General features: G+C 38.2%; 1 protein-coding gene and 1 pseudogene across 1 annotated transcript; both read right to left on the bottom strand.

Moving 5' to 3' along the window:
• Nucleotides 1-9705: 9705 nt before the first annotated feature.
• LOC129041648 (monocarboxylate transporter 1-like) lies at nt 9706-14035 on the bottom strand (annotated as a pseudogene).
• Nucleotides 14036-17341: 3306 nt separating this feature from the next.
• Nucleotides 17342-18274, bottom strand: LOC129041322 (olfactory receptor-like protein OLF3). Its single transcript, XM_054496803.1, has one exon. It carries the CDS (start codon nt 18272-18274, stop codon nt 17342-17344), a length of 933 nt encoding a protein of 310 aa, XP_054352778.1.
• Nucleotides 18275-18572: the final 298 nt, after the last annotated feature.

Here is an 18572-nt window from a genome sequence, read left to right as displayed (position 1 = left end):
TGACACGATCTTATCCTAGAATTCAGCTGTACAGGCTTTCCTTGGAGTTTTATTTTCCTATACCAATTGGTTTCAGGTTGAAGTCTTCTGTAGATTCCTGTTCAGTATATACAGGAGGCAATAAGGAAACTCCAAGAACCTGTGTGTTGTGCCTGAGGTCCCTTGGCTATCTGCCTTCTTTTTTCGGAGTCCATGTATATTTGTTGTTATGTCCAGCTTTTTGTTGTTGTTGTTTGTTTTTATTGTAAGGAGCATTTTATTCTTTATTATTATTCTCTGTTGGGGTTGACACTAGTTCTGTTTGGGGCACACCCCCACACTTTGGCCATTGCAACTCGGTTTTAGCTGTCAATTGTTATTGGTTAGAGCCTGAAGGTCATTCAGAGGTGAAATCTTAGGGCCTTCTCAGGCCTTTACTGAGCATGCATTCTGCTCTGGATATACAACTGGCTTTCTTAGTTTTCTGGCATACACCTGAGTTATAAAAAATCCCTTATTTTCCAATGTACCTTCTTCCCCAACCTATTTTCTTCCCAGTCTTTTCTGTCTGTTGCTTGTTACCATTTTTATCCCTAGACCAGGACTACTGCAACCAATACTTTTGCTTTTAACTGCATTCAGCAAATGGCACCTAGGAAGATACCCCAGCCCTGGGAAAACTCCCACTCAAGCAAAACAAAGGTAAGCCCTTCCACCAGCCCTTTAGTTGGCTTCCAAATGGTTAGAAAATTGTAACCAATTTTCTTTGAGAATAAGGTTCATATTGCTCTTTCTCACGCACATTGTTAAATCTGCGCCAGAATTGTGGGTTGTTATCTTCACAGCTGACACCAATCTGGGAAGTGAGAGAGGATAGGTGGGTAGTTTAAATGCCCAAAACTCTGTTACTGCAATGCGGCCGCTTCTGTTTTCATTAATCTTTCCATTGTTTGTTTTAAACTTTTGGCTAGAATCCATAGTTAAACAAAAGCTAATTCTGACAGTTTTTGCCATCTTATTAGTTGTTTTTTGTTTTGTTTTGTTTTGTTTGAGACAGTCTTTCTCTGTCACCCAGGCTGGAGTGCAGTGGTGCAATCTCCACTCACTGCAAACTCCACCTCCCAGGTTCAAGTGATTCTCCTGCCTCAGCCTCCTGAGTAGCTGGGATTACAGGCACCCCACCACCATGGGTGGGTAATTTTTGTATTTTTATTAGAGACAGAGTTTCAACATGTTGGTCAGGCTGGTCTCTAACTCCTGACCTCGTGATCCACCTGCCTCGGCCTCGCAAAGTCCTGGGATTACAGGCATGAGCCACCATGCCTGGCCTTGTTAGTTGTTTTTATGGAACTATGAACAAATGGAATTCCTTACTTCATGATTTTAATGGTGTGTTTTTTATATTTATATGTGTATGTGTGTGTGTGTATATATATATATTTATATATTGTCTTTGCCACTTGCAACCTTGCCAAACTCCTTTATGTCTACGAGCTTTATTGTAGAGTCTTTACGTTTTATGTATATAATAACATTGCCTGAAATTTAAAATTGTTTTATTTTGTTTCTTTCTCATTTGTATCCTTATTATTTATTTTTTCCTGACCTTATGATTTTGACTAGGACTTTCAGATGACAAGAAATGATGAGTATAAACATACAGGTCATCTTTTCAATGTTAGAGGAAAATTGGTCTTTCATCATGTTAGCTGTTGTTAGCTGCAAGTTATTCATTAGATACCATCCTTGGTTAAGAAGTATCTTCTATAACTAGTCTTTTAGAGTCCTTGTCATTAATGAGTATTGAATTATATTTACTGTCTTTTCTGCGTCTATTAAGATGATCAATTGGTTTTTCCTTTTAGTCTGTTGATAAACAAAATACATTGATTTGAATTAGTTTTGGATGTTGAATCAACATTGCATTTCCTGCATAAATGCCCGGTGGTCATAATCTATTGTATTTTTGTAACTTGATGGACTTGATTGGCTAATATTTTATTAAGAATGGTTGTGTGTCCATGAAGGTTATTGGACTCTTTTGTTTTTGTTTGTTTGTTTGTTTTGAGACAGGGTCTTGCTCTGTTGCCAGGCTGAAGTGCAGTGACACAATCATGGCTCACTGCAGCCTCAAACTCCCAGGCTCAAGTGATCCTCCCTGTAGGGAAAAAAAAGAGAGATCAGACTGTTACTGTGTCTATGTACAAAGGGAAGACATAAGAAATTCCATTTTGACCTGTACCCTGAACAATTGCTTTGCCCTGAGATGCTGTTAATCTGTAACTTTGCCCTAATCTCTTTACCCTAGCCTCTTTGCCCCAACCTTGAGCTCACAAAAACATGTGTTGTACGGAATCAAGGTTTAAGGGATCTAGGGCTGTGCAGGATGTGCCTTGTTAACAAAATGTTTGCAAGCAGTATGCTTGGTAAAAGTCATCGCCATTCTCTAGTCTCAATAAACCAGGGGCACAGCGCACTGTGGAAAGCCACAGGGACCTCTGCCCTGGAAAGCCGGGTATTGTCCAAAGTTTCTCCCCATGTGATAGTCTGAAATATGGCCTTGTGGGATGAAAAAGACCTGACCGTCCCCCAGCCCGACACCCGTGAAGGGTCTGTGCTGAGGAGGATTAGTATAAGAGGAAAGCCTCTTGCAGTTGAGATAGAGGAAGGCCACTGTCTCCTGCCTGCCCCTGGGAACTGAATGTCTCGGTATAAAACCCGATTGTACATTTGTTCAATTCTGATAGAGGAGAAAACCAGCCCTATGGCAGGAGGCAAGACATGTTGGCAGCAATGCTGCTTTGTTATTCTTTACTCCACTGAGATGTTTAGATGGAGAGAAACATAAATCTGGCCTACGTGCACATCCAGGCATAGTACCTCCCCTTGAACTTAATTGTGACGCAGATTCCTTTGCTCACATGTTTTCTTGCCGACCTTCTCCTATTATCACCCTGCTCTCCTACTGCATTCCTCCTGCTGAGATAGTGAAAATAATAATCAATAAAAACTGAGGGAACTCAGAGACCGGTGCCGGTGCAGGTCGTTGGTATGCTGAGTGCCGGTCTACTGGGCCCACTGTTGTTTCTCTATAGTTTGCCTCTGTGTCTTATTTCTTTTCTCAGTCTCTCATCCCACCCGACGAGATATACCCACAGGTGTGGAGGGGCTGGCCACCCCTTCACCTCCCATCTCAGCCTCCTGAGTAGCTGAAACTACAGGTGCACCCCACCACACTTGGCTAATTTTTTTGTATTTTTGTAGAGATGGAGTTTGCCATGTTTCCCAGGCTGGTCTGGAACTCCTGGGCTCAAGCAATCTGCCTACTCTGGTCTCACAAAATGTTGGGATTACAGGTGTGAGCCGCTGTGGCCAGCCTCTTTTCTTATATATTTGGTTTTGTTATCAGGTAAATCTGGGTTCATAAAATAATACTGTCAGTATTCTTTTCTATTTTCTGAAAGACTTGTGTAGAAGTAGCACTAAATTATCCTTTTATATGTGGTAGAATTCATTAGTGGAGCCATCTGGACCTGGATTTTTCCACAAGGAAGATTTTTAACCATAAAATCAATTGCCTTCTTAGATAGGGAGTCAGGCTACCTATTTTCTCTTATGTGGGCTTTGGCAGCTTTTGCTTTTTCAGGAATTTAACTATTTCACTCAAGTTCTTTGAATTTTTGGTATAAAGCTATTAAACTATTACCTTAGTATTGTTTCTAATGTCTGCAGGATCTGTAGAGATGTGTTCTCTTTAATTGTATGTGTCCTTGTTTGTGTTTTCTGTCTTTGTTTTGATCAGTCTAACTAGGGATTTTTCAATGTTATTGATCTTTTCAAAGCTTGCTTTTGATTTCATTGAACTTCTCTACTATTTTTCTGTTTTTCCCCATCATTTTATATTTTATTTTGTTTCTTCTGCATCTTCTGTCTTTAGTTTTATCTTTTCAGTCTAGTTTCATAAGGTAAAACTCTGAGTCATTGATTTGAGACATTTCTAACAAAAGCATTTAGTGCTTCACATTCTTCTCTAAGCTCTGTTTTTTGTTCAATTTGAAATATCTTTTTCTAATTTTCTTTGTGATTTCCTTGACTTATTGATTAGTTAGAAGTATAGAGTTTAATTTTCATACATTTGGGGATTTTTCCAGAGGTTTTGGTTTATTCCTTATTTCTTATTTAATATCACTGCTCCTTATTTCTAATTTAATATCATTATTTTAAAAGAAAATATTCTGTATAATTTCAATTTCAAATATGTTGACATTTGTAGTCTTCTATTGCTGAGTAGAATTTTATAAAAATGTCAATTAGGTTAATCTGGTTGATGGTGTTGTTCAGGTCGTCCATATATTTGCTGACTTTCTTATCGTTTACTTGATCTATCAAATACTGAGAAAATTATGTTAACATCTTCACTAATAATGATGGGTTTGTCTATTTCTTTCTGTATTTTTAGTGCTATTATTAGATTGTTAAAATTATTATATTGTCTTGAAAAATCAACTCTCTTATTATACAATATCCTTCTTTAATTCTGGTAACATACCTTCTTATGGGAATTTATTAGAAATTATTATAGTCACTCCAGCTTCTGACATAGTGTTGCATGGTAGATCTTCACTATCTTTTTACATTTAATCAATTTATTCTTTTATATTAAAAATGAATTAATTGATTGTAGAGAGCACATAGTTGGGTTTTTCTATTCAATTCTACATGTTGTTCTCTGCTTTTTAATCATTGTGTTTTAGATTATTTACCTTTACTGCTATTAGAGGATGAAGTTGTATTTAAGTATACCATTTTGCTATTTGTTTTTGTTGTTGTTGCTGCTTTTGCTTTTGTTTTCTTTTTCTACACTTTACCTTTTTATTAATTAATTTTAATAATTTCATCTTATACCTAATATTGGCTTATTTGTTATACCTTTGTTTAAATGTGTTTAGTAGTTGCTCTAAATTTTAAAACATAATTTATTTTTATTTTTATTTTTGGTTTTTTGAGACAGAGTTTTGGTCTTGTCACCCAGCCTGGAGTGCAATGGTGCGATCTCAGCTCACTGCAACCTCCGCCTCCCAAGTTGAAGCAGTTCTTCTGCCTCAGCCTCCTGAGTAGCTGGGATTACAGGTGCCCACAACCATGCCCAGCTAATTTTTATATTTTTAGTAGAGACAGGGTTTCGCCATGTTGGCTAGGCTAGTCTCGAACTCCTGACTGCACGTGATCCACCCACCTTGGACTCCCAAAGTTCTGGGATTACAGGCGTGGGCCACTGTGCCCAGCCTAAAACATAAATATTTAGTCTATCATAGTCCAATTTTAAATAATATTATAGTCCTTTACAAAATGTGTAAAAGTATTACAACGGTTCACTTCCATTTTTTTCCCTCTCATCTTTATGCTATTGATGTTGGCATTTATTTCTAAGTGTGTTTTAAACTTCACATGTGCTATTGTTGTTGGCATTTATTTCTAAGTGTGTTATAAACTTCACAATACCTTTACTTTTACTCCACAATACAGTTACTACTTTTACTTTATTCAGTCAGTTCTTATTTACGATTAATAAAAATAAATATTTTTTGCCTCCATTATTTTTGCCATCTCTGGCACTCTTGATTTCTTTTGTAAGTTCAAATTTCCATTTGGTATCACATTTCTTCTTCCTGAAGAACTTTATTTAATATTTCTTGCAGTGCACTCACATGTGATAAAGTACATCAGTTTTGTTTATCTGAAAAAGTATTCCATGCTCATATTTGAAATTCTCACTGTGTATAGATTTCTAGATTTTGTTTTTCTTTTCAGTATTTTAAAGGTGTCCTCCTTTGCCTTATGCTGTGCCTCATTTCTGATGACAAATGTGTTGTAATTTTATCTTTGTATCTGTGTATAATATTTCTTTTTCTATGCTCATCTTCAAGATTTTATTTTGGTATCTAAGTTTTGGCAATTTGAATATGATTTTTTTCTCTATCCTGATTATGATTATCTGAGCTTCTTGAATCTGGGATTTCTTTCATTGATTTTGCAAAACTTTTAGCCATGATATCTGAAAATATTTCATTTGCCTTGTTACTCTTCTTCTTAGACTCAAATTAAACATCTGTTAGATTGTTTTATGTTACTGTACAGCTTGTTCTATTTTTATCCACTCACTCTTCTCTTTTTATTCTAGTTGGGATAATTTCTGTTTCCATAACCTCATGTTCACTGACTCTTCTTCCCTGTGTGATAGTCAGTCTTAACCCCATGAAAGAAATAATCTACTTTTATGTTGTGTTTTTTGTTTCTAGCATTTCTATTTTACTTTTTTTTTTGAGACGGAGTCTTGCTCTGTCACCCAGGCTGGAGTGCAGTGGCGCGATCTCGGCTCACTGAAAGCTCTGCCTCCCGGGTTAACGCCATTCTCCTGCCTCAGCCTCCCGAGTAGCTGGGACTACAGGCGCCCGCCACCACGCCTGGCTAATTTTTTGTATTACTTTTTTAAGAAACAGTTTTATTGCTCTACTGAAATTTCTAATGTTCTCATGCACATTGTTCATGTTTTCTGCTAGATCCTAATTATAGTTATGGTAAAATTCCTGTCTGATAGATCCAGTCTAGATCATTCCTGGTTCTGATTCTTTTGAATGCTTTCACTTAACAATGAGTAAGTATTTTCTTGCTGCTTTTGAAATATAATTTTTATTAAATGCTGGAAATTGTTGGTAAAAGAACAGTAGAGACTAGGCTATAGAGTATTTATACTTAAAAATGGGATGCTGTCCTTCTGTCAGACTATGTGTGTAAGTGGTTGAGGTGTTTCAGGTATTGTTACTATAATTACTTTCAGTGCTCCACAGATTTCAAATTCTTCTGACCATGAAGAATGATGCTTTGTTGAACCTAAATAGGAGATTTTAATCAGTGTTCCTGCTCTACCCAAATTTTACCAAATGTAGCATTGCCTTTGTAATACAAGGTATCTCCATACTTTGGCTTCTTTCCCAGAAATAGGTGCTGTTGATTTTTTCTTGGTGCAAGGCTTGTGACAGGGGCAAAGATATTCTTGTTTTCCCTGATCCAGCCTCCATTCTAGTCAGGCCCTATAAACCTGAGACTTGGGAACTGGTGTTCATACCTCAACTCACCAGTCATGGCAGCCAGACTCTACTTTTTATTTGTGACTGGTCATGGGTGGGAGTTTCTGCCCTTATCCTAGCAGACTCCTAGCAGCAGGGCAGGATCCTAGCTTGAATGGATTTCTACCTCTTCCCTAAGAGCAAACTGCTTTTACTTCTACTTTTCCCTCAGTAGCAACTCACTTTTTTCTGGACAAGTGGCATGAAGGCTTTCTGACCTTTCCCCAGAGGTAAACAATGTTGATTTTGTTTGCAAGGCTTATGGTAGGAGTTGAGAGATTTCCCATCCTCCTTCAGGGAAGAAAACATTTTGCTTCTATCTTGGTTCTTTAAAAATAATTTTATTTCTTTCTCTGAATACTTTAAAAAGAAAAATTGTGGTCGGGTGCAGCAGCTCACCCCTGTAATCCCAGCACTTTGGGAGGCTGTGGTGGGCGGATCGCCTGAGGTCAGGAGTTCGAGACCAGTCTGGCCAACATGGTGAAATCCAGACTCTACTAAAAAATACAAAAAAGTTAGCCAGGTGTGGTGGCATGAGCCTGTAATCCCAGCTACTTGGGAGGCTGAGGCAGGGGAATTACTTGAACCAGGGAGATGGAGGTTGCAGTTAGCTGAGATTGCACCACTGTACTCTAGCCTGGGCGGCAGAGTGAGACTCCGTCCCACCACCCCCATAAAAAAATTAAAAAATAAATAATAAATAAATAAAAAGAAAAATTGTGTTACCTTTGATTTGCAGCAGTTTTACTCTGATATACCTAGGTATGTTTCTATTGTATTTTTCTCATTTGAGATTTGCAACACTTTATGCATCTGTTTTGATGACTTTATTAAATTTTTGAAAATGTTTTGCCATTTCTTTTTCCCATTCTTTTTCCCATTCTCTTTCTTCTTTCAGTTAGAGTCTGCAATTACAAGTAGATTAGAACTTTCCATTATGATCCAAATGTTAAACCTTTTTAGCATATCCCGTAAATCACTAATGCGTTTTAAATTTTTCTTCTTTTTTTATTTCTTCCCTGAATCAGGTTATATTCTACTGACTTATCTTCTACTTCACAAATCCCCTGCAGTTCTCTCTAGTCTGCTATTGAGACTGTAAATTTTATTTTAAAAAATTAAATTTAAAAACACTATTTGATTCCTTTTAGTAGACTCCAGATTTTTAATAATATTCTCCAACATGGTTTCTCTTTTCTTAAACATGTTAATATGTTAATCAGTTATTTTATAGTTATGTCTGAGAGTGTCAATGTCTATATTTCTTTGGAATTGTTTTTACCATGAATCATAAAACTGAAAAAATGCCTTAAAACCAGTGTTACTAACAGTGGTTAAGAGACTAAGAAAATGGGCAGAACTTATGGTAAACTCAAAGAACTGAGAAAGCAACAGCTACCTTTCTGGGCTCATTAAGGAACAGATCTTTTCTAAACATCTATATGGTCAGCTGGGATTTCTAAAGTATTCTTCTGTAGGAGTAAGGAGAAATTACAAAAATAAAAACGCTTCGTAAAGCAGCTCCTAGATAATTGCCTGATAGAAGTCAAATAAATCCTTTCTTGAGGAGGATAACATTACGTAGAGCCTCAAATTACCCCTTCAGTTTTCCAAATGCAGTGTCCAACACTCAATCAAAAATTACCTGTCATGAAAGATGAAACTCAAACACTGAAAAAGAGATTTTATTTTATTTTATTTTATTTTGCTTAGGAAGCTCTTTAATTTTTCATGGCAGGTAATCTTTGCATAATTCTACATGGCTTCTAATATCAATATTTTGAATGTGGAGACAATAGGATTTGCTTATTATGGATTGAATATTTAATGAAAATGGAGGAAACAAGGGTATAAAAATTATGATGCCATACATTAAGATAAGAAAGAGGAATATTTTGGTGGGGGGAGTAAAAGTAGAGACTTGCTTGGATATGTGGAAATCTAAATAGAGTTATCAAGTAGGCAGTTGGATACTGGAGCGGCGCTGAGTGTGTATAATTTGGGAGTCCTTAGTGTTTACTGATATTATAAAATTAGATGAGATCAACTTGGGTATTAGTGTACTTGGATTTGAGATTGTATTTGAATCCTGAAGCATCTAATATATAGACATCTAGAAGAGAATGTGGCTTCTGCACAGGAGTCTGAGAACTTTCTGATAAAGTAACAGGAATGGAAGGAGAATGTGGGATCCACTGTGTCATATGCTGCTAGAGAGGCCGAGTGAGATGAGGACTGAAATTGACCATTGGTTTTAGCAACATGAAAAATTCTAGTGATTTATACACTAGCGATTTTGGACAAAGGGTGGGATCAAAATCTTAGTTTAGACTGAGTGTTGCAGGAATCAGGAGAACCAGAGAGACCATGGGGTGAATACCAGAGGATCTTTATTGAGTGCACGCAGACCCAGCAGACTTAACATCCAAAAACTGGGCCAAGAACAAAGACAGCACTTGACTTATATACACACCTTTGAAAGGGAGTGGGCTAGCTTGAAACAAGCTTACAGTGGCATGAAGCGTAGAGGCATGAAAGCAAGGATACAGAGGCAGAACAAAGGCAGTTAATCAAATTGTGACAGGTGCATAACCCAGAATTACACATGACCATTGCTACACATCCCAGATGGCTTATCTAGGCTTTGCTCTAGCATCTCACATGGGCTTATCTCATAACCTTTGCTATGACACCCAGGTGGCTGTTGCTCAGGCCTGCTCAGACAGCTCATGGTCTTCACTGTACTGTTTAGATAAAACAGAAAATTTGAAGTTACTAGTTACAGAGAACCGAAATCTATAAACTCATACCATAAGAGAAAAGAAAATTTGTTTTTCTCCTCCCTAAGTTGAGGGAGTGCTGAGAGTGTCTCCAGAGCACATTCCTTTGTGTCCTAGTTTCTCAGATAGTGTTTACTGAGGCTTTTCCTGGGTCTGGGCCATGCCTGTTGCTGCCTCTGGGATAAGTCAGCTGAATACAGGAAAGCTTGTTTCTTTTTCTTTTTAATTTTATTTTTTCTTTCTTTAATTTCCACCTCATGGGGAGTGATTGAAGGGGAGAACATGGGAATGAAAGGTGCAGTTAGTTCCTTCAGGGAATCGCTATGTAAAGGAGCATAGTGAAATGGGACCATGTCTGTAAGGTGATGCATAATGTGATCTATTTTTTTAAATCTAAAAATGATTTATTCTCAAGTGGTAGGCATGATGTGGTCTTAAGGAGGTTCTTTTTTCCTTCAGATGGCAAAGGCATATCAAATTTGTGCTTATGGAAATGATCCAGGAGAAAATGAAAAATTTATGATTTAAATAATTCAGGTAAAGATACATTCAGGTTTTGTGGGGTATGAAACAGATAATTTATGAGGTAACCTTTAGGGAAAAAAAACATAAAATAATAAAGATTGTATGAAAATAAGCATCTATTTAGAGTGTAAAATAATGGATAACTAAGTTTTACAAGGTAGAAAATACCTTAAACATCAAAAAGTTATAAAAATAAAAATATTTTTATCTATTAAATGTCTGACACAACTCTAAATCTCTGCTCCCTACTGTTTTGGCTACATATTATTTGATCACATTTTCATGACAAAAACTTTGTAATATCACTTTGGGGTTGATTTTGGAATCACAAGAGGTGAGTAATTTGCTCAGATATGTAAGCCAAATGGAGATAAAAACCAAGACGAAGAAAGACCACCTGTAAAGTATGAACTACCTACTGAGTTCAAATAAACAGGGTTGTGAAGCAGGCAGAGATTGTTTAGGACGGCCTTCTAGAGGGAAGTGCTTAATCAGACCTAATTAAAACTTACTTGTTGACGCTGGGCTCTATCCAAGTCCTCATCCCCTGTGGGTGGCAACTTCATTTTTAAGTTATCACTTTGGCTTTTATTTCTTTCCTTTCAACAGAGAGAAACGTACAGCTTTTTTTTTCCATAAAAGAAGTTTATTTGGAAAAGTCAGCCTCTTACACAAGGTTTTGTATCTAATATGTTCATTCTGTCAATTACAGGGGTACTTTAAATGCATTGAATATAAGAATTATTTAGTTTTTGTTTTGGTCCACCCCCTCTTTTATCCTGATGTAGAATCCACTTCTCTACTTTTCAGGTAAGTGAAATGGGTCACACAATTTTTAGCTTTGTGTGGAGAGTAAGTATGTGTCCAATAATTCTAAGTATACCATAATTTTCTTTAAGGCCTTCTCAGAAAAAGAGAAAAAAAATACTCATTAAAACTAGGCACACTTAGCAGTTTCTCTCATAACCTTATCCTTATCTGCTTGCTTGGTGCCACATTTTTCTGGCCCTCTTTAATTTGCAAAGATTGAAACTAAAAATTAAAGTAAAAAAACAAAACAAAACCCACCACACACACACAGAGTATATCTCACACACAGCTCTAAGCTAGAATCAGATATAAATGAGACCTCTGTGAATCAAAGGAGAAAACTTTCAGAAAAAAATCCAGTAGTCTCATGATTTAACCAAGGCTTTGGGAAAACCTAAGCTGAATTCAACTAATGTTTGAAATATGTTAACATTTAATTGGATGTGCTGTATTTACTAAGAAGGCACAAATACATAGTTTTGAAATTTTTAATACTAACCTTTACAGTGAGAAAAATAATACCAAGTGATTTGAGCAGGGGCAATAATTTATAACCATTCAAAATCTGTCTTTGAATGGGGAGCAAAGTAGTACTTTAATGAAAACAACCCTCAAGTACTTACTTGGCTTCTACTAAGTATCCCAAGAAATGGTACCCAAGAAGTGTCGACAAGTACAATCTGGCTAGAACAGCCAAGATGCTTCCAAAGTTTTATGCTTCAAATTTCCTAAATATATAGATAGCAGAACCATATGCCAGAAAAACTACTGATGCTGGAAAAATATATTCATCAGCATTTTATAAAATCTCCAACTTTCAACCAACATTTCTATTCATAAACCTTCCAGTGACCATATCTGACAATACATTACAAATGCCAAAGAGGCAAGATTACTTTTAAATTTTAAATTCGTCTCAAGTTAGTTATGATTTTTCTTTTTAACACAACACTCAAAATACATGAATTCAGCAGAATTATTTTAAAAGTTAAGTTCTCTGAAGATTTCTAAAGACTAAAATGTAAGGCACATGTTAAAATCTTCATGACACTATTAAAAGCTAAGATTAAAACAAAACCTACTTCCTTCCCTCATCCTTTACCATCAACCACCCCCTCCCCAAAGCATATGGCATTTTAAATTTAAGCTATTGGTAAGGAGTGAAACAAAAATTCCATCAATGAACACCTGGTATCGTTTCCACACAAATGTCTATTATCTGAATTGAGCACCACTGGTAGATCCCAGGCCAGTAGAATATTTTCAGATATCTTGGGTCATGAACTACTCCATTTACCTTTTAGCTGAATGGGTACAGGCTGGACTCTCCTCTTCTTTGGGGCCACCTTCTGTGCCTTTCTAGTTAGGGGATTCCTCTTCTTTAGTAACTTCTTTGGGCTTCTCAGTAACATCTATGCTGTTCTTCTCTTTTTACTTTCCTTTTCCTGCTTCTCTTCTGCTTTCTGTTCTTTTACCAAAAGTTGATAATTGATACCTATCACCTAGCAAAGAAGAGCTAGACACATGCAATAATTAAGATTATGCCATATGCCCATATGTCTATTTGTAATTTCAATAAGTTATTGAGATTACCTAAAAATGGTGGCCCCAGGGGGACCCAGCAGCATCCCGCACAGCAGCATTCCACAATGGTAACCAAACCCACAGTGCTGGAGGACATCTGGGTCCAATGAGGTCCATCAGTATTTCAAACAATATGGAACTGAGCCACTAAGGTAAATCCAAAGAATCCCACAGAGACACAGAACTCAGTATAGCTGGTGGATAAAGGTGCTAGCAAATGGCACATTCCGTTCACAGTAATGGAAGCAGCAAAGAGATACTGAACTTGAGAACTTGAGGCCTTATCTGCTTTGTGTTGGCTGCAAGTCCCATAGAAGGCCTTGCTGTGTGTCAACAAAAGCCAGAAGGGAAAGAAGGAAGGCAGACTTCTCCTGGAGTGATACTGACTCTTGCCATAATTACTGAGAAAGGCCAAAGGTGTAAAGAGTCCAGAAAAATGTGAGCACATTTCCAGAGAGGTACAGTAAATATCTGAGTAAACAGGGATAAGTACAGGAATGTATTAATTGTTTGGAAGATTAATCATTTCCCTTCTTTGGGGTGTCCTCCAATAATATCTGTATTGTATCACCTGCACCTTTTTTGCATCTAATTTTTCGGCTTCCTGAAGGAATTCTTTAGACCTCTTTCCCTGCCTTCGTTGGCTTGGACCTTATTGGTCACATAGGGTCTCCAGCTACACAGCAGTTTACTAGGAAGCCCCCAAGAATTAGGAAGCTTCCTCTCCATCCATAGATACCAAAGAAAGCCTTATTGAGGAGGCCAGCATAGAGAGGCTGCCTGCTATGGCCAGTCTGTTGGCCAATGGTCACTTCCTATAGAAATGCTTGCCAATCATGGAGCTAGGTTCAAGGTAAAGGAAAGCCCAAGACTTCCAATGATTCCTATACACAAGTAAAGTTCCTGTATAATGTTACAGAAAGAAGCCACAATCAAGCTACAGCCTGACAAGCAACACCAACAATCATGACTGAACAACTGCCAAATTATTCACCAGGATACTGCTGATGAGACCTCCACCATACATGACAGGCAGCATGATGGAGCACATCTGTGACACTTCGCTGGTGGTGGCATGGAGTATACCTTCCATCTCTTTGAAGAAGACAGGAATATATTTTAGAAATGCTAAGCGGAGTTGATGGAAATGAAAGCTTCCACTACGACTGTCCACCCCCAGCTTCCATCTCAAGGGGTGTATCCAACTGAACTTCCAAATGCTGGTGGCATTTTAAGTGTAGAAAAATTCCGGCTTGCAGCACCAAGCATAGGAGTGAGGCAGCGGCAGGGGCTGGAGTTCTGCAGAGCCCAGAGTGAGGCTCCCATCCTTCTCTTGCTGCCTCATTGGCTGGTTCAAGCACCCACGTGGCCAGTTAGTCAAGTCACAGCGTGCCACTTTTTCTGGTTGAGCTGAAGTGGCTGCCTTGTCAATTTGCAATCTTTTAAAAAACTCAATTATCTACTCAAAAGGCTTTAATTTGTTGCCTATCCTATCACAACTTAACTTTCATGCCTCCCAGCATTTTATTTTAAGCCATTCTAAGTTGTTTCTACAATTTTTTTTTTTTTTTTTTGAGACGGATTATTGCTCTGTCTCCCAGGCTGGAGTGCAATGGCGTAATCTCGTCTCACTGCAATCTCTGCCTCCAGGGTTCAAGTGATTCTCCTGCCTCGGCCTCCCAAGTAGCTGGAATTACAGGCACCTGCCACCACGCCCAGCTAATTTTTGTATTTTTTAGTGGAGACGGGGTTTCACCATGTTTGCCAGGCTCGTCTCAAACTCCTGACCTCAGTTGATCCACCCGCCTTGGCCTCCCAAAGTGCTGGGATTATAGGTGTGAGCCACTGCACCCGGCCTACATTTTTGTTAGAGTTTTTACAGTCATCATGAAGGGTATATGGGTAATAATTTTTTTGAACTTTTGCATATGGAATTGTATATATCTATCGCCTTTAAAAATGAATGATGGCTTAACTAGGTATGCAATTTTTATTTAACAATATGTTCACTCAGGATTCTATAGAAAGATGTTATTGTCCCTGTCATCTAATATTTCAAAGACCGATTCTAGCTGTCATAGGCTGAATTCCAACCTGGACCCCAGGAGTCTCACTTCTTGGTGTACATGTCCTGTACGATACTCTCCCCTTCAATATGAACAGGACTTGTGACATATGATGGGATTTCACCCCGTGACAATGTTACACTATATGGAAAAACAGAATTTGAAGATGTAATTAATCAGCTGAATTGGATTTACACAAAAGGGAGATTATCCTGAGTGAGCCTGACCTAATCAGGTGAGAACTTCAAAAGTGTCCAGACTTTCTTAGCCATCAGAGAGATTTGACACAATACAGATTCTCCTGTCATTCTTGACGAAGAAGCTGCCATGTAGTGAGAGCAGTGGGCCATGTGTTAAGGATTTGAGGTGGCCTTTAGGAGCTTAGAGGAGTCACCAGCCAGCAACAAACAAGTGAATGGCTACCTCAGTCACACACATGCAAGAAAATGAATTCTTCCAATGACTGGTGAGTTTGAGAGAGGACTCTGAGACCCACATGAGATCACAACCCCAGCTGATACCTTGATTTGAGCCTTGTGAGACCCTGAGCTCAGAACCCAGCTATGCTTCTCACCAGCAGGAATGTTAAGATAATAAATTTACGTTCTTTTAAGCTTATAAATTTATTACAATTTGTTACACAGCACTAGAAAATTAATGCACTTGCTTAACATTTTTCTAAGTGACTTTTCTGTTTTGTTTTCTGAATCTTTATGATCCTTTCATTATACTTGAAATTCAGTCATTTTTACCAATATATCTATAAATATTTTTACTTTTCTTTAATTTTCAGGTACATGGCAAGGCTCTTTCATCTAAACAAATTCTTCTGTTATTTAAATGACATTTTTATTAATTATAGTTAAAAGTAAAAAATATTTTTATTCAGTCTTTTCATCAGAAATACCGATTATCCATATGTTGTTTCTCTTTTGTCTGTATCAGTTATCTTCTTTTGGGTTCCAAACAACAGATTAACTTTTCTATATTATTAATTTTTGCTGTTTACTGCTTTAGTGTCCTTTTAAAATCTGAAATAGTTGTGTGTGTCTGTGTGTCCCTACTTTACCTATAATCCTTAGCTCCTTTTGTATCTCATTCTGCTGCCGTATCACCTCGTCTTTCATTGAGCTGATATGTTTAATTTTCTTGTGAGTACTATGGTCACAAATTATTAGATACATCAATATTTATTCCCCCCTTCCTTCTTAATATCAGAAGCTCTGATTGTGTTTTAGGCACATGATTACTAACAATTAAATTACACTTATCACCTTTGAGTATGTACGTAGCCAAGTAACTAAGTTTTAATCAGCCAGCAGAATTTATGCAGCAATTTTTTGTGTGTGAGTTCTTAAAAAGATCTCTAAAGGAAGTGGGCATGCCCCTTCCTCTCTTCTTTATTTTTATTTATTTTTCGAGACAGGGTCTCATTCTATCACCCAGGCTGGACTACAGTGGTGTGATCTCAGCTCACCGCAACCTCCACCTCCTGGGTTCAAGCAATTCTCCCACCTCAACCTCCAGAGTAGCTGGGACTACAGGCATGTACCACCATGCTGGCTAATTTTTGTATTTTTAGTAGAGACAGGGTTTCACCATGTTGGCCAAGTTGGTTTCAAACTCCTGGCCTCAAGTGATTTCCCCTGCCTTGGCCTTCCAAAGTGCTGGGATTATAGGCATAAGCCACCCCACCTGGCCTCTTCTTTATTTTTGATGGACAGCATGTGAACGTGTTGGCTGAAATTCAAGCCATTTCTTGAACTATGAGGTAGAAATTATATGCCTAGAATAGTGCATTAGAAATAGAAGCTTCAATTTCTGTAACTCCAAGTTAGGCAGGCTTACCTTGCCCAAATCTAAATTAATGTCTATTTTATTTAAACCATGATTTCTCAATATTTTCTGCCTCTCACAGTTTGACTCCACTTAAATAAATGCATTAATAAGTTTCATTAATAAGTGTTGCATATCCTTATTGTTTGTTTCATGAGGAAATTATTCCCATCAATATCACATTAAAAGTGGCTTCCACTTGGAAAGCTAAGTACAATTTTCTTATCTAAAAAAAAGAAAACTAAGGCATATATTATTTAAATAACTTGCCAGAGAGCACAGGTAGTGGGAGACAGAACAAGGATCAGGAGTCAGGTCTGCTTGATGAAGCTGGGACCATTCCTTTATGCACTGACAAACTGATAAAACCAAAAGTGGGCAGGTGAAGCCCCCAAGTCACTGGATATCTGAGAGAAGATGTTTACAAAGAAGCCATATTATTGATCCCTAACATGTATATTTTCAGATATTGGCCTATATAAAACAAATTAAGCATTTGGAGGAACACTTTGTTCAAATGCAAGGATTTTACCATAATAGTCTTCTTTTAGTGTAAGTGTGGGAGTCCTGTCTACAATTATCTCCTTTTTGGTTTTGATGATAGATAACAAGAGGTTCTTAGAGTCTTGACCCTTTATCTGCATCTTTCTAAAACTTCCCGTAGAGCAGCTGTAACTTCCTTATTCTTCAAGCTGTAGATCAAGGGGTTCAACATGGGTGACACCACTCCATAGAAGAGAGCAATCATCTTCTTTTCCTCTGCCGAGGTGGCCGACTGTGGCCCCAGGTAGGTGAAGATGGTAGCCCCAAAGCACATGCAAACCACAGTGAGGTGAGAGGCACAGGTCCCAAAGGCTTTGCGGCGTCCCTGGGTGGAACGAATGCGCAAAATGGCAGCAACTGTGTGAGCATAGGAGAATAGAACCAGGTAACAGCAAAGCAAGATCACCAGAAACCCTGAGATGGCCACCATGACCTTGTTGAAGGAGACGTCCACACAGGCTAGCTGTAGCACTGCTAAGGTCTCACAGACAAAGTGATTGATAACATTGTGACACAGGGGAAGCTGGAAGGTGATAATTGTTTCCATCAGTGAATTTGAGAAGCCAGCCACCAGGCAGCTGGCTGCCAGCCCCAGGCACAGCCCTCCATGCATGATGACCGTGTAGTGCAGTGGGTGGCACACGGCCACATAGCGGTCATAGGCCATGGCCCCCAGCAGGAAGAACTCAAACCCACACAATGCCAGAGAAACATAGAGCTGGAGCACACAACCATGGAATGGGATGGACTTTTGGGCTGAGAGCAAGTGGGACAGCATTTGTGGGACAATACTGTTTGTATAACAAAAGTCCACAAATGACAGAACACTAAGGAAGAAGTACATGAGGGTATGAAGCCTGCTGTCCAGTCTGATCAGAAGAAGAATGAGGGTGTTTCCTACAATAGTCACCAAATACATGGCCAGGATCAGGGAGAAGAGGGAGACCTGAATGCCCCAATCACTGGAAATCCCCAGAAGAATGAACTCACTCACCCATGTCTGGTTTTTATTTTCCTGACCCATGAGCTTCCAGGGACCACACTAAAGATGTAGAAATAACCAGTCATGGAAATGAAGGATTAGAAGATGATTCGTAGGGCATATGGAGAGCCCACCCATCTGAACATGAAGTCCCCCTAGAATGTCTCAGCCAAATCACCATCCAAACTCTGCTTGAACAATACATCCAGGCATGAGGACCACACTGGGACCCAGCTGTGCAGGGAATCAAGGAAAAAAGAAGTTACATTCTTAAAATTCAGTTTATTGGAATATAATTTCTTCTCCCAAACATCTGCTCTTAAATAGGGGAAGGAAATTA

This window comes from Pongo pygmaeus, chromosome 6, assembly GCF_028885625.2.
Source record: "Pongo pygmaeus isolate AG05252 chromosome 6, NHGRI_mPonPyg2-v2.0_pri, whole genome shotgun sequence".
Classification (NCBI taxonomy): domain Eukaryota; kingdom Metazoa; phylum Chordata; class Mammalia; order Primates; family Hominidae; genus Pongo; species Pongo pygmaeus.
This window is presented reverse-complemented; position numbering and strand designations above follow the sequence as displayed.

Bases quoted from the DNA above. Each gene is read 5' to 3' on its own strand.
- LOC129041322 (XM_054496803.1), bottom strand. From the start codon at position 18,274: ATGGGTCAGGAAAATAAAAACCAGACATGGGTGAGTGAGTTCATTCTT.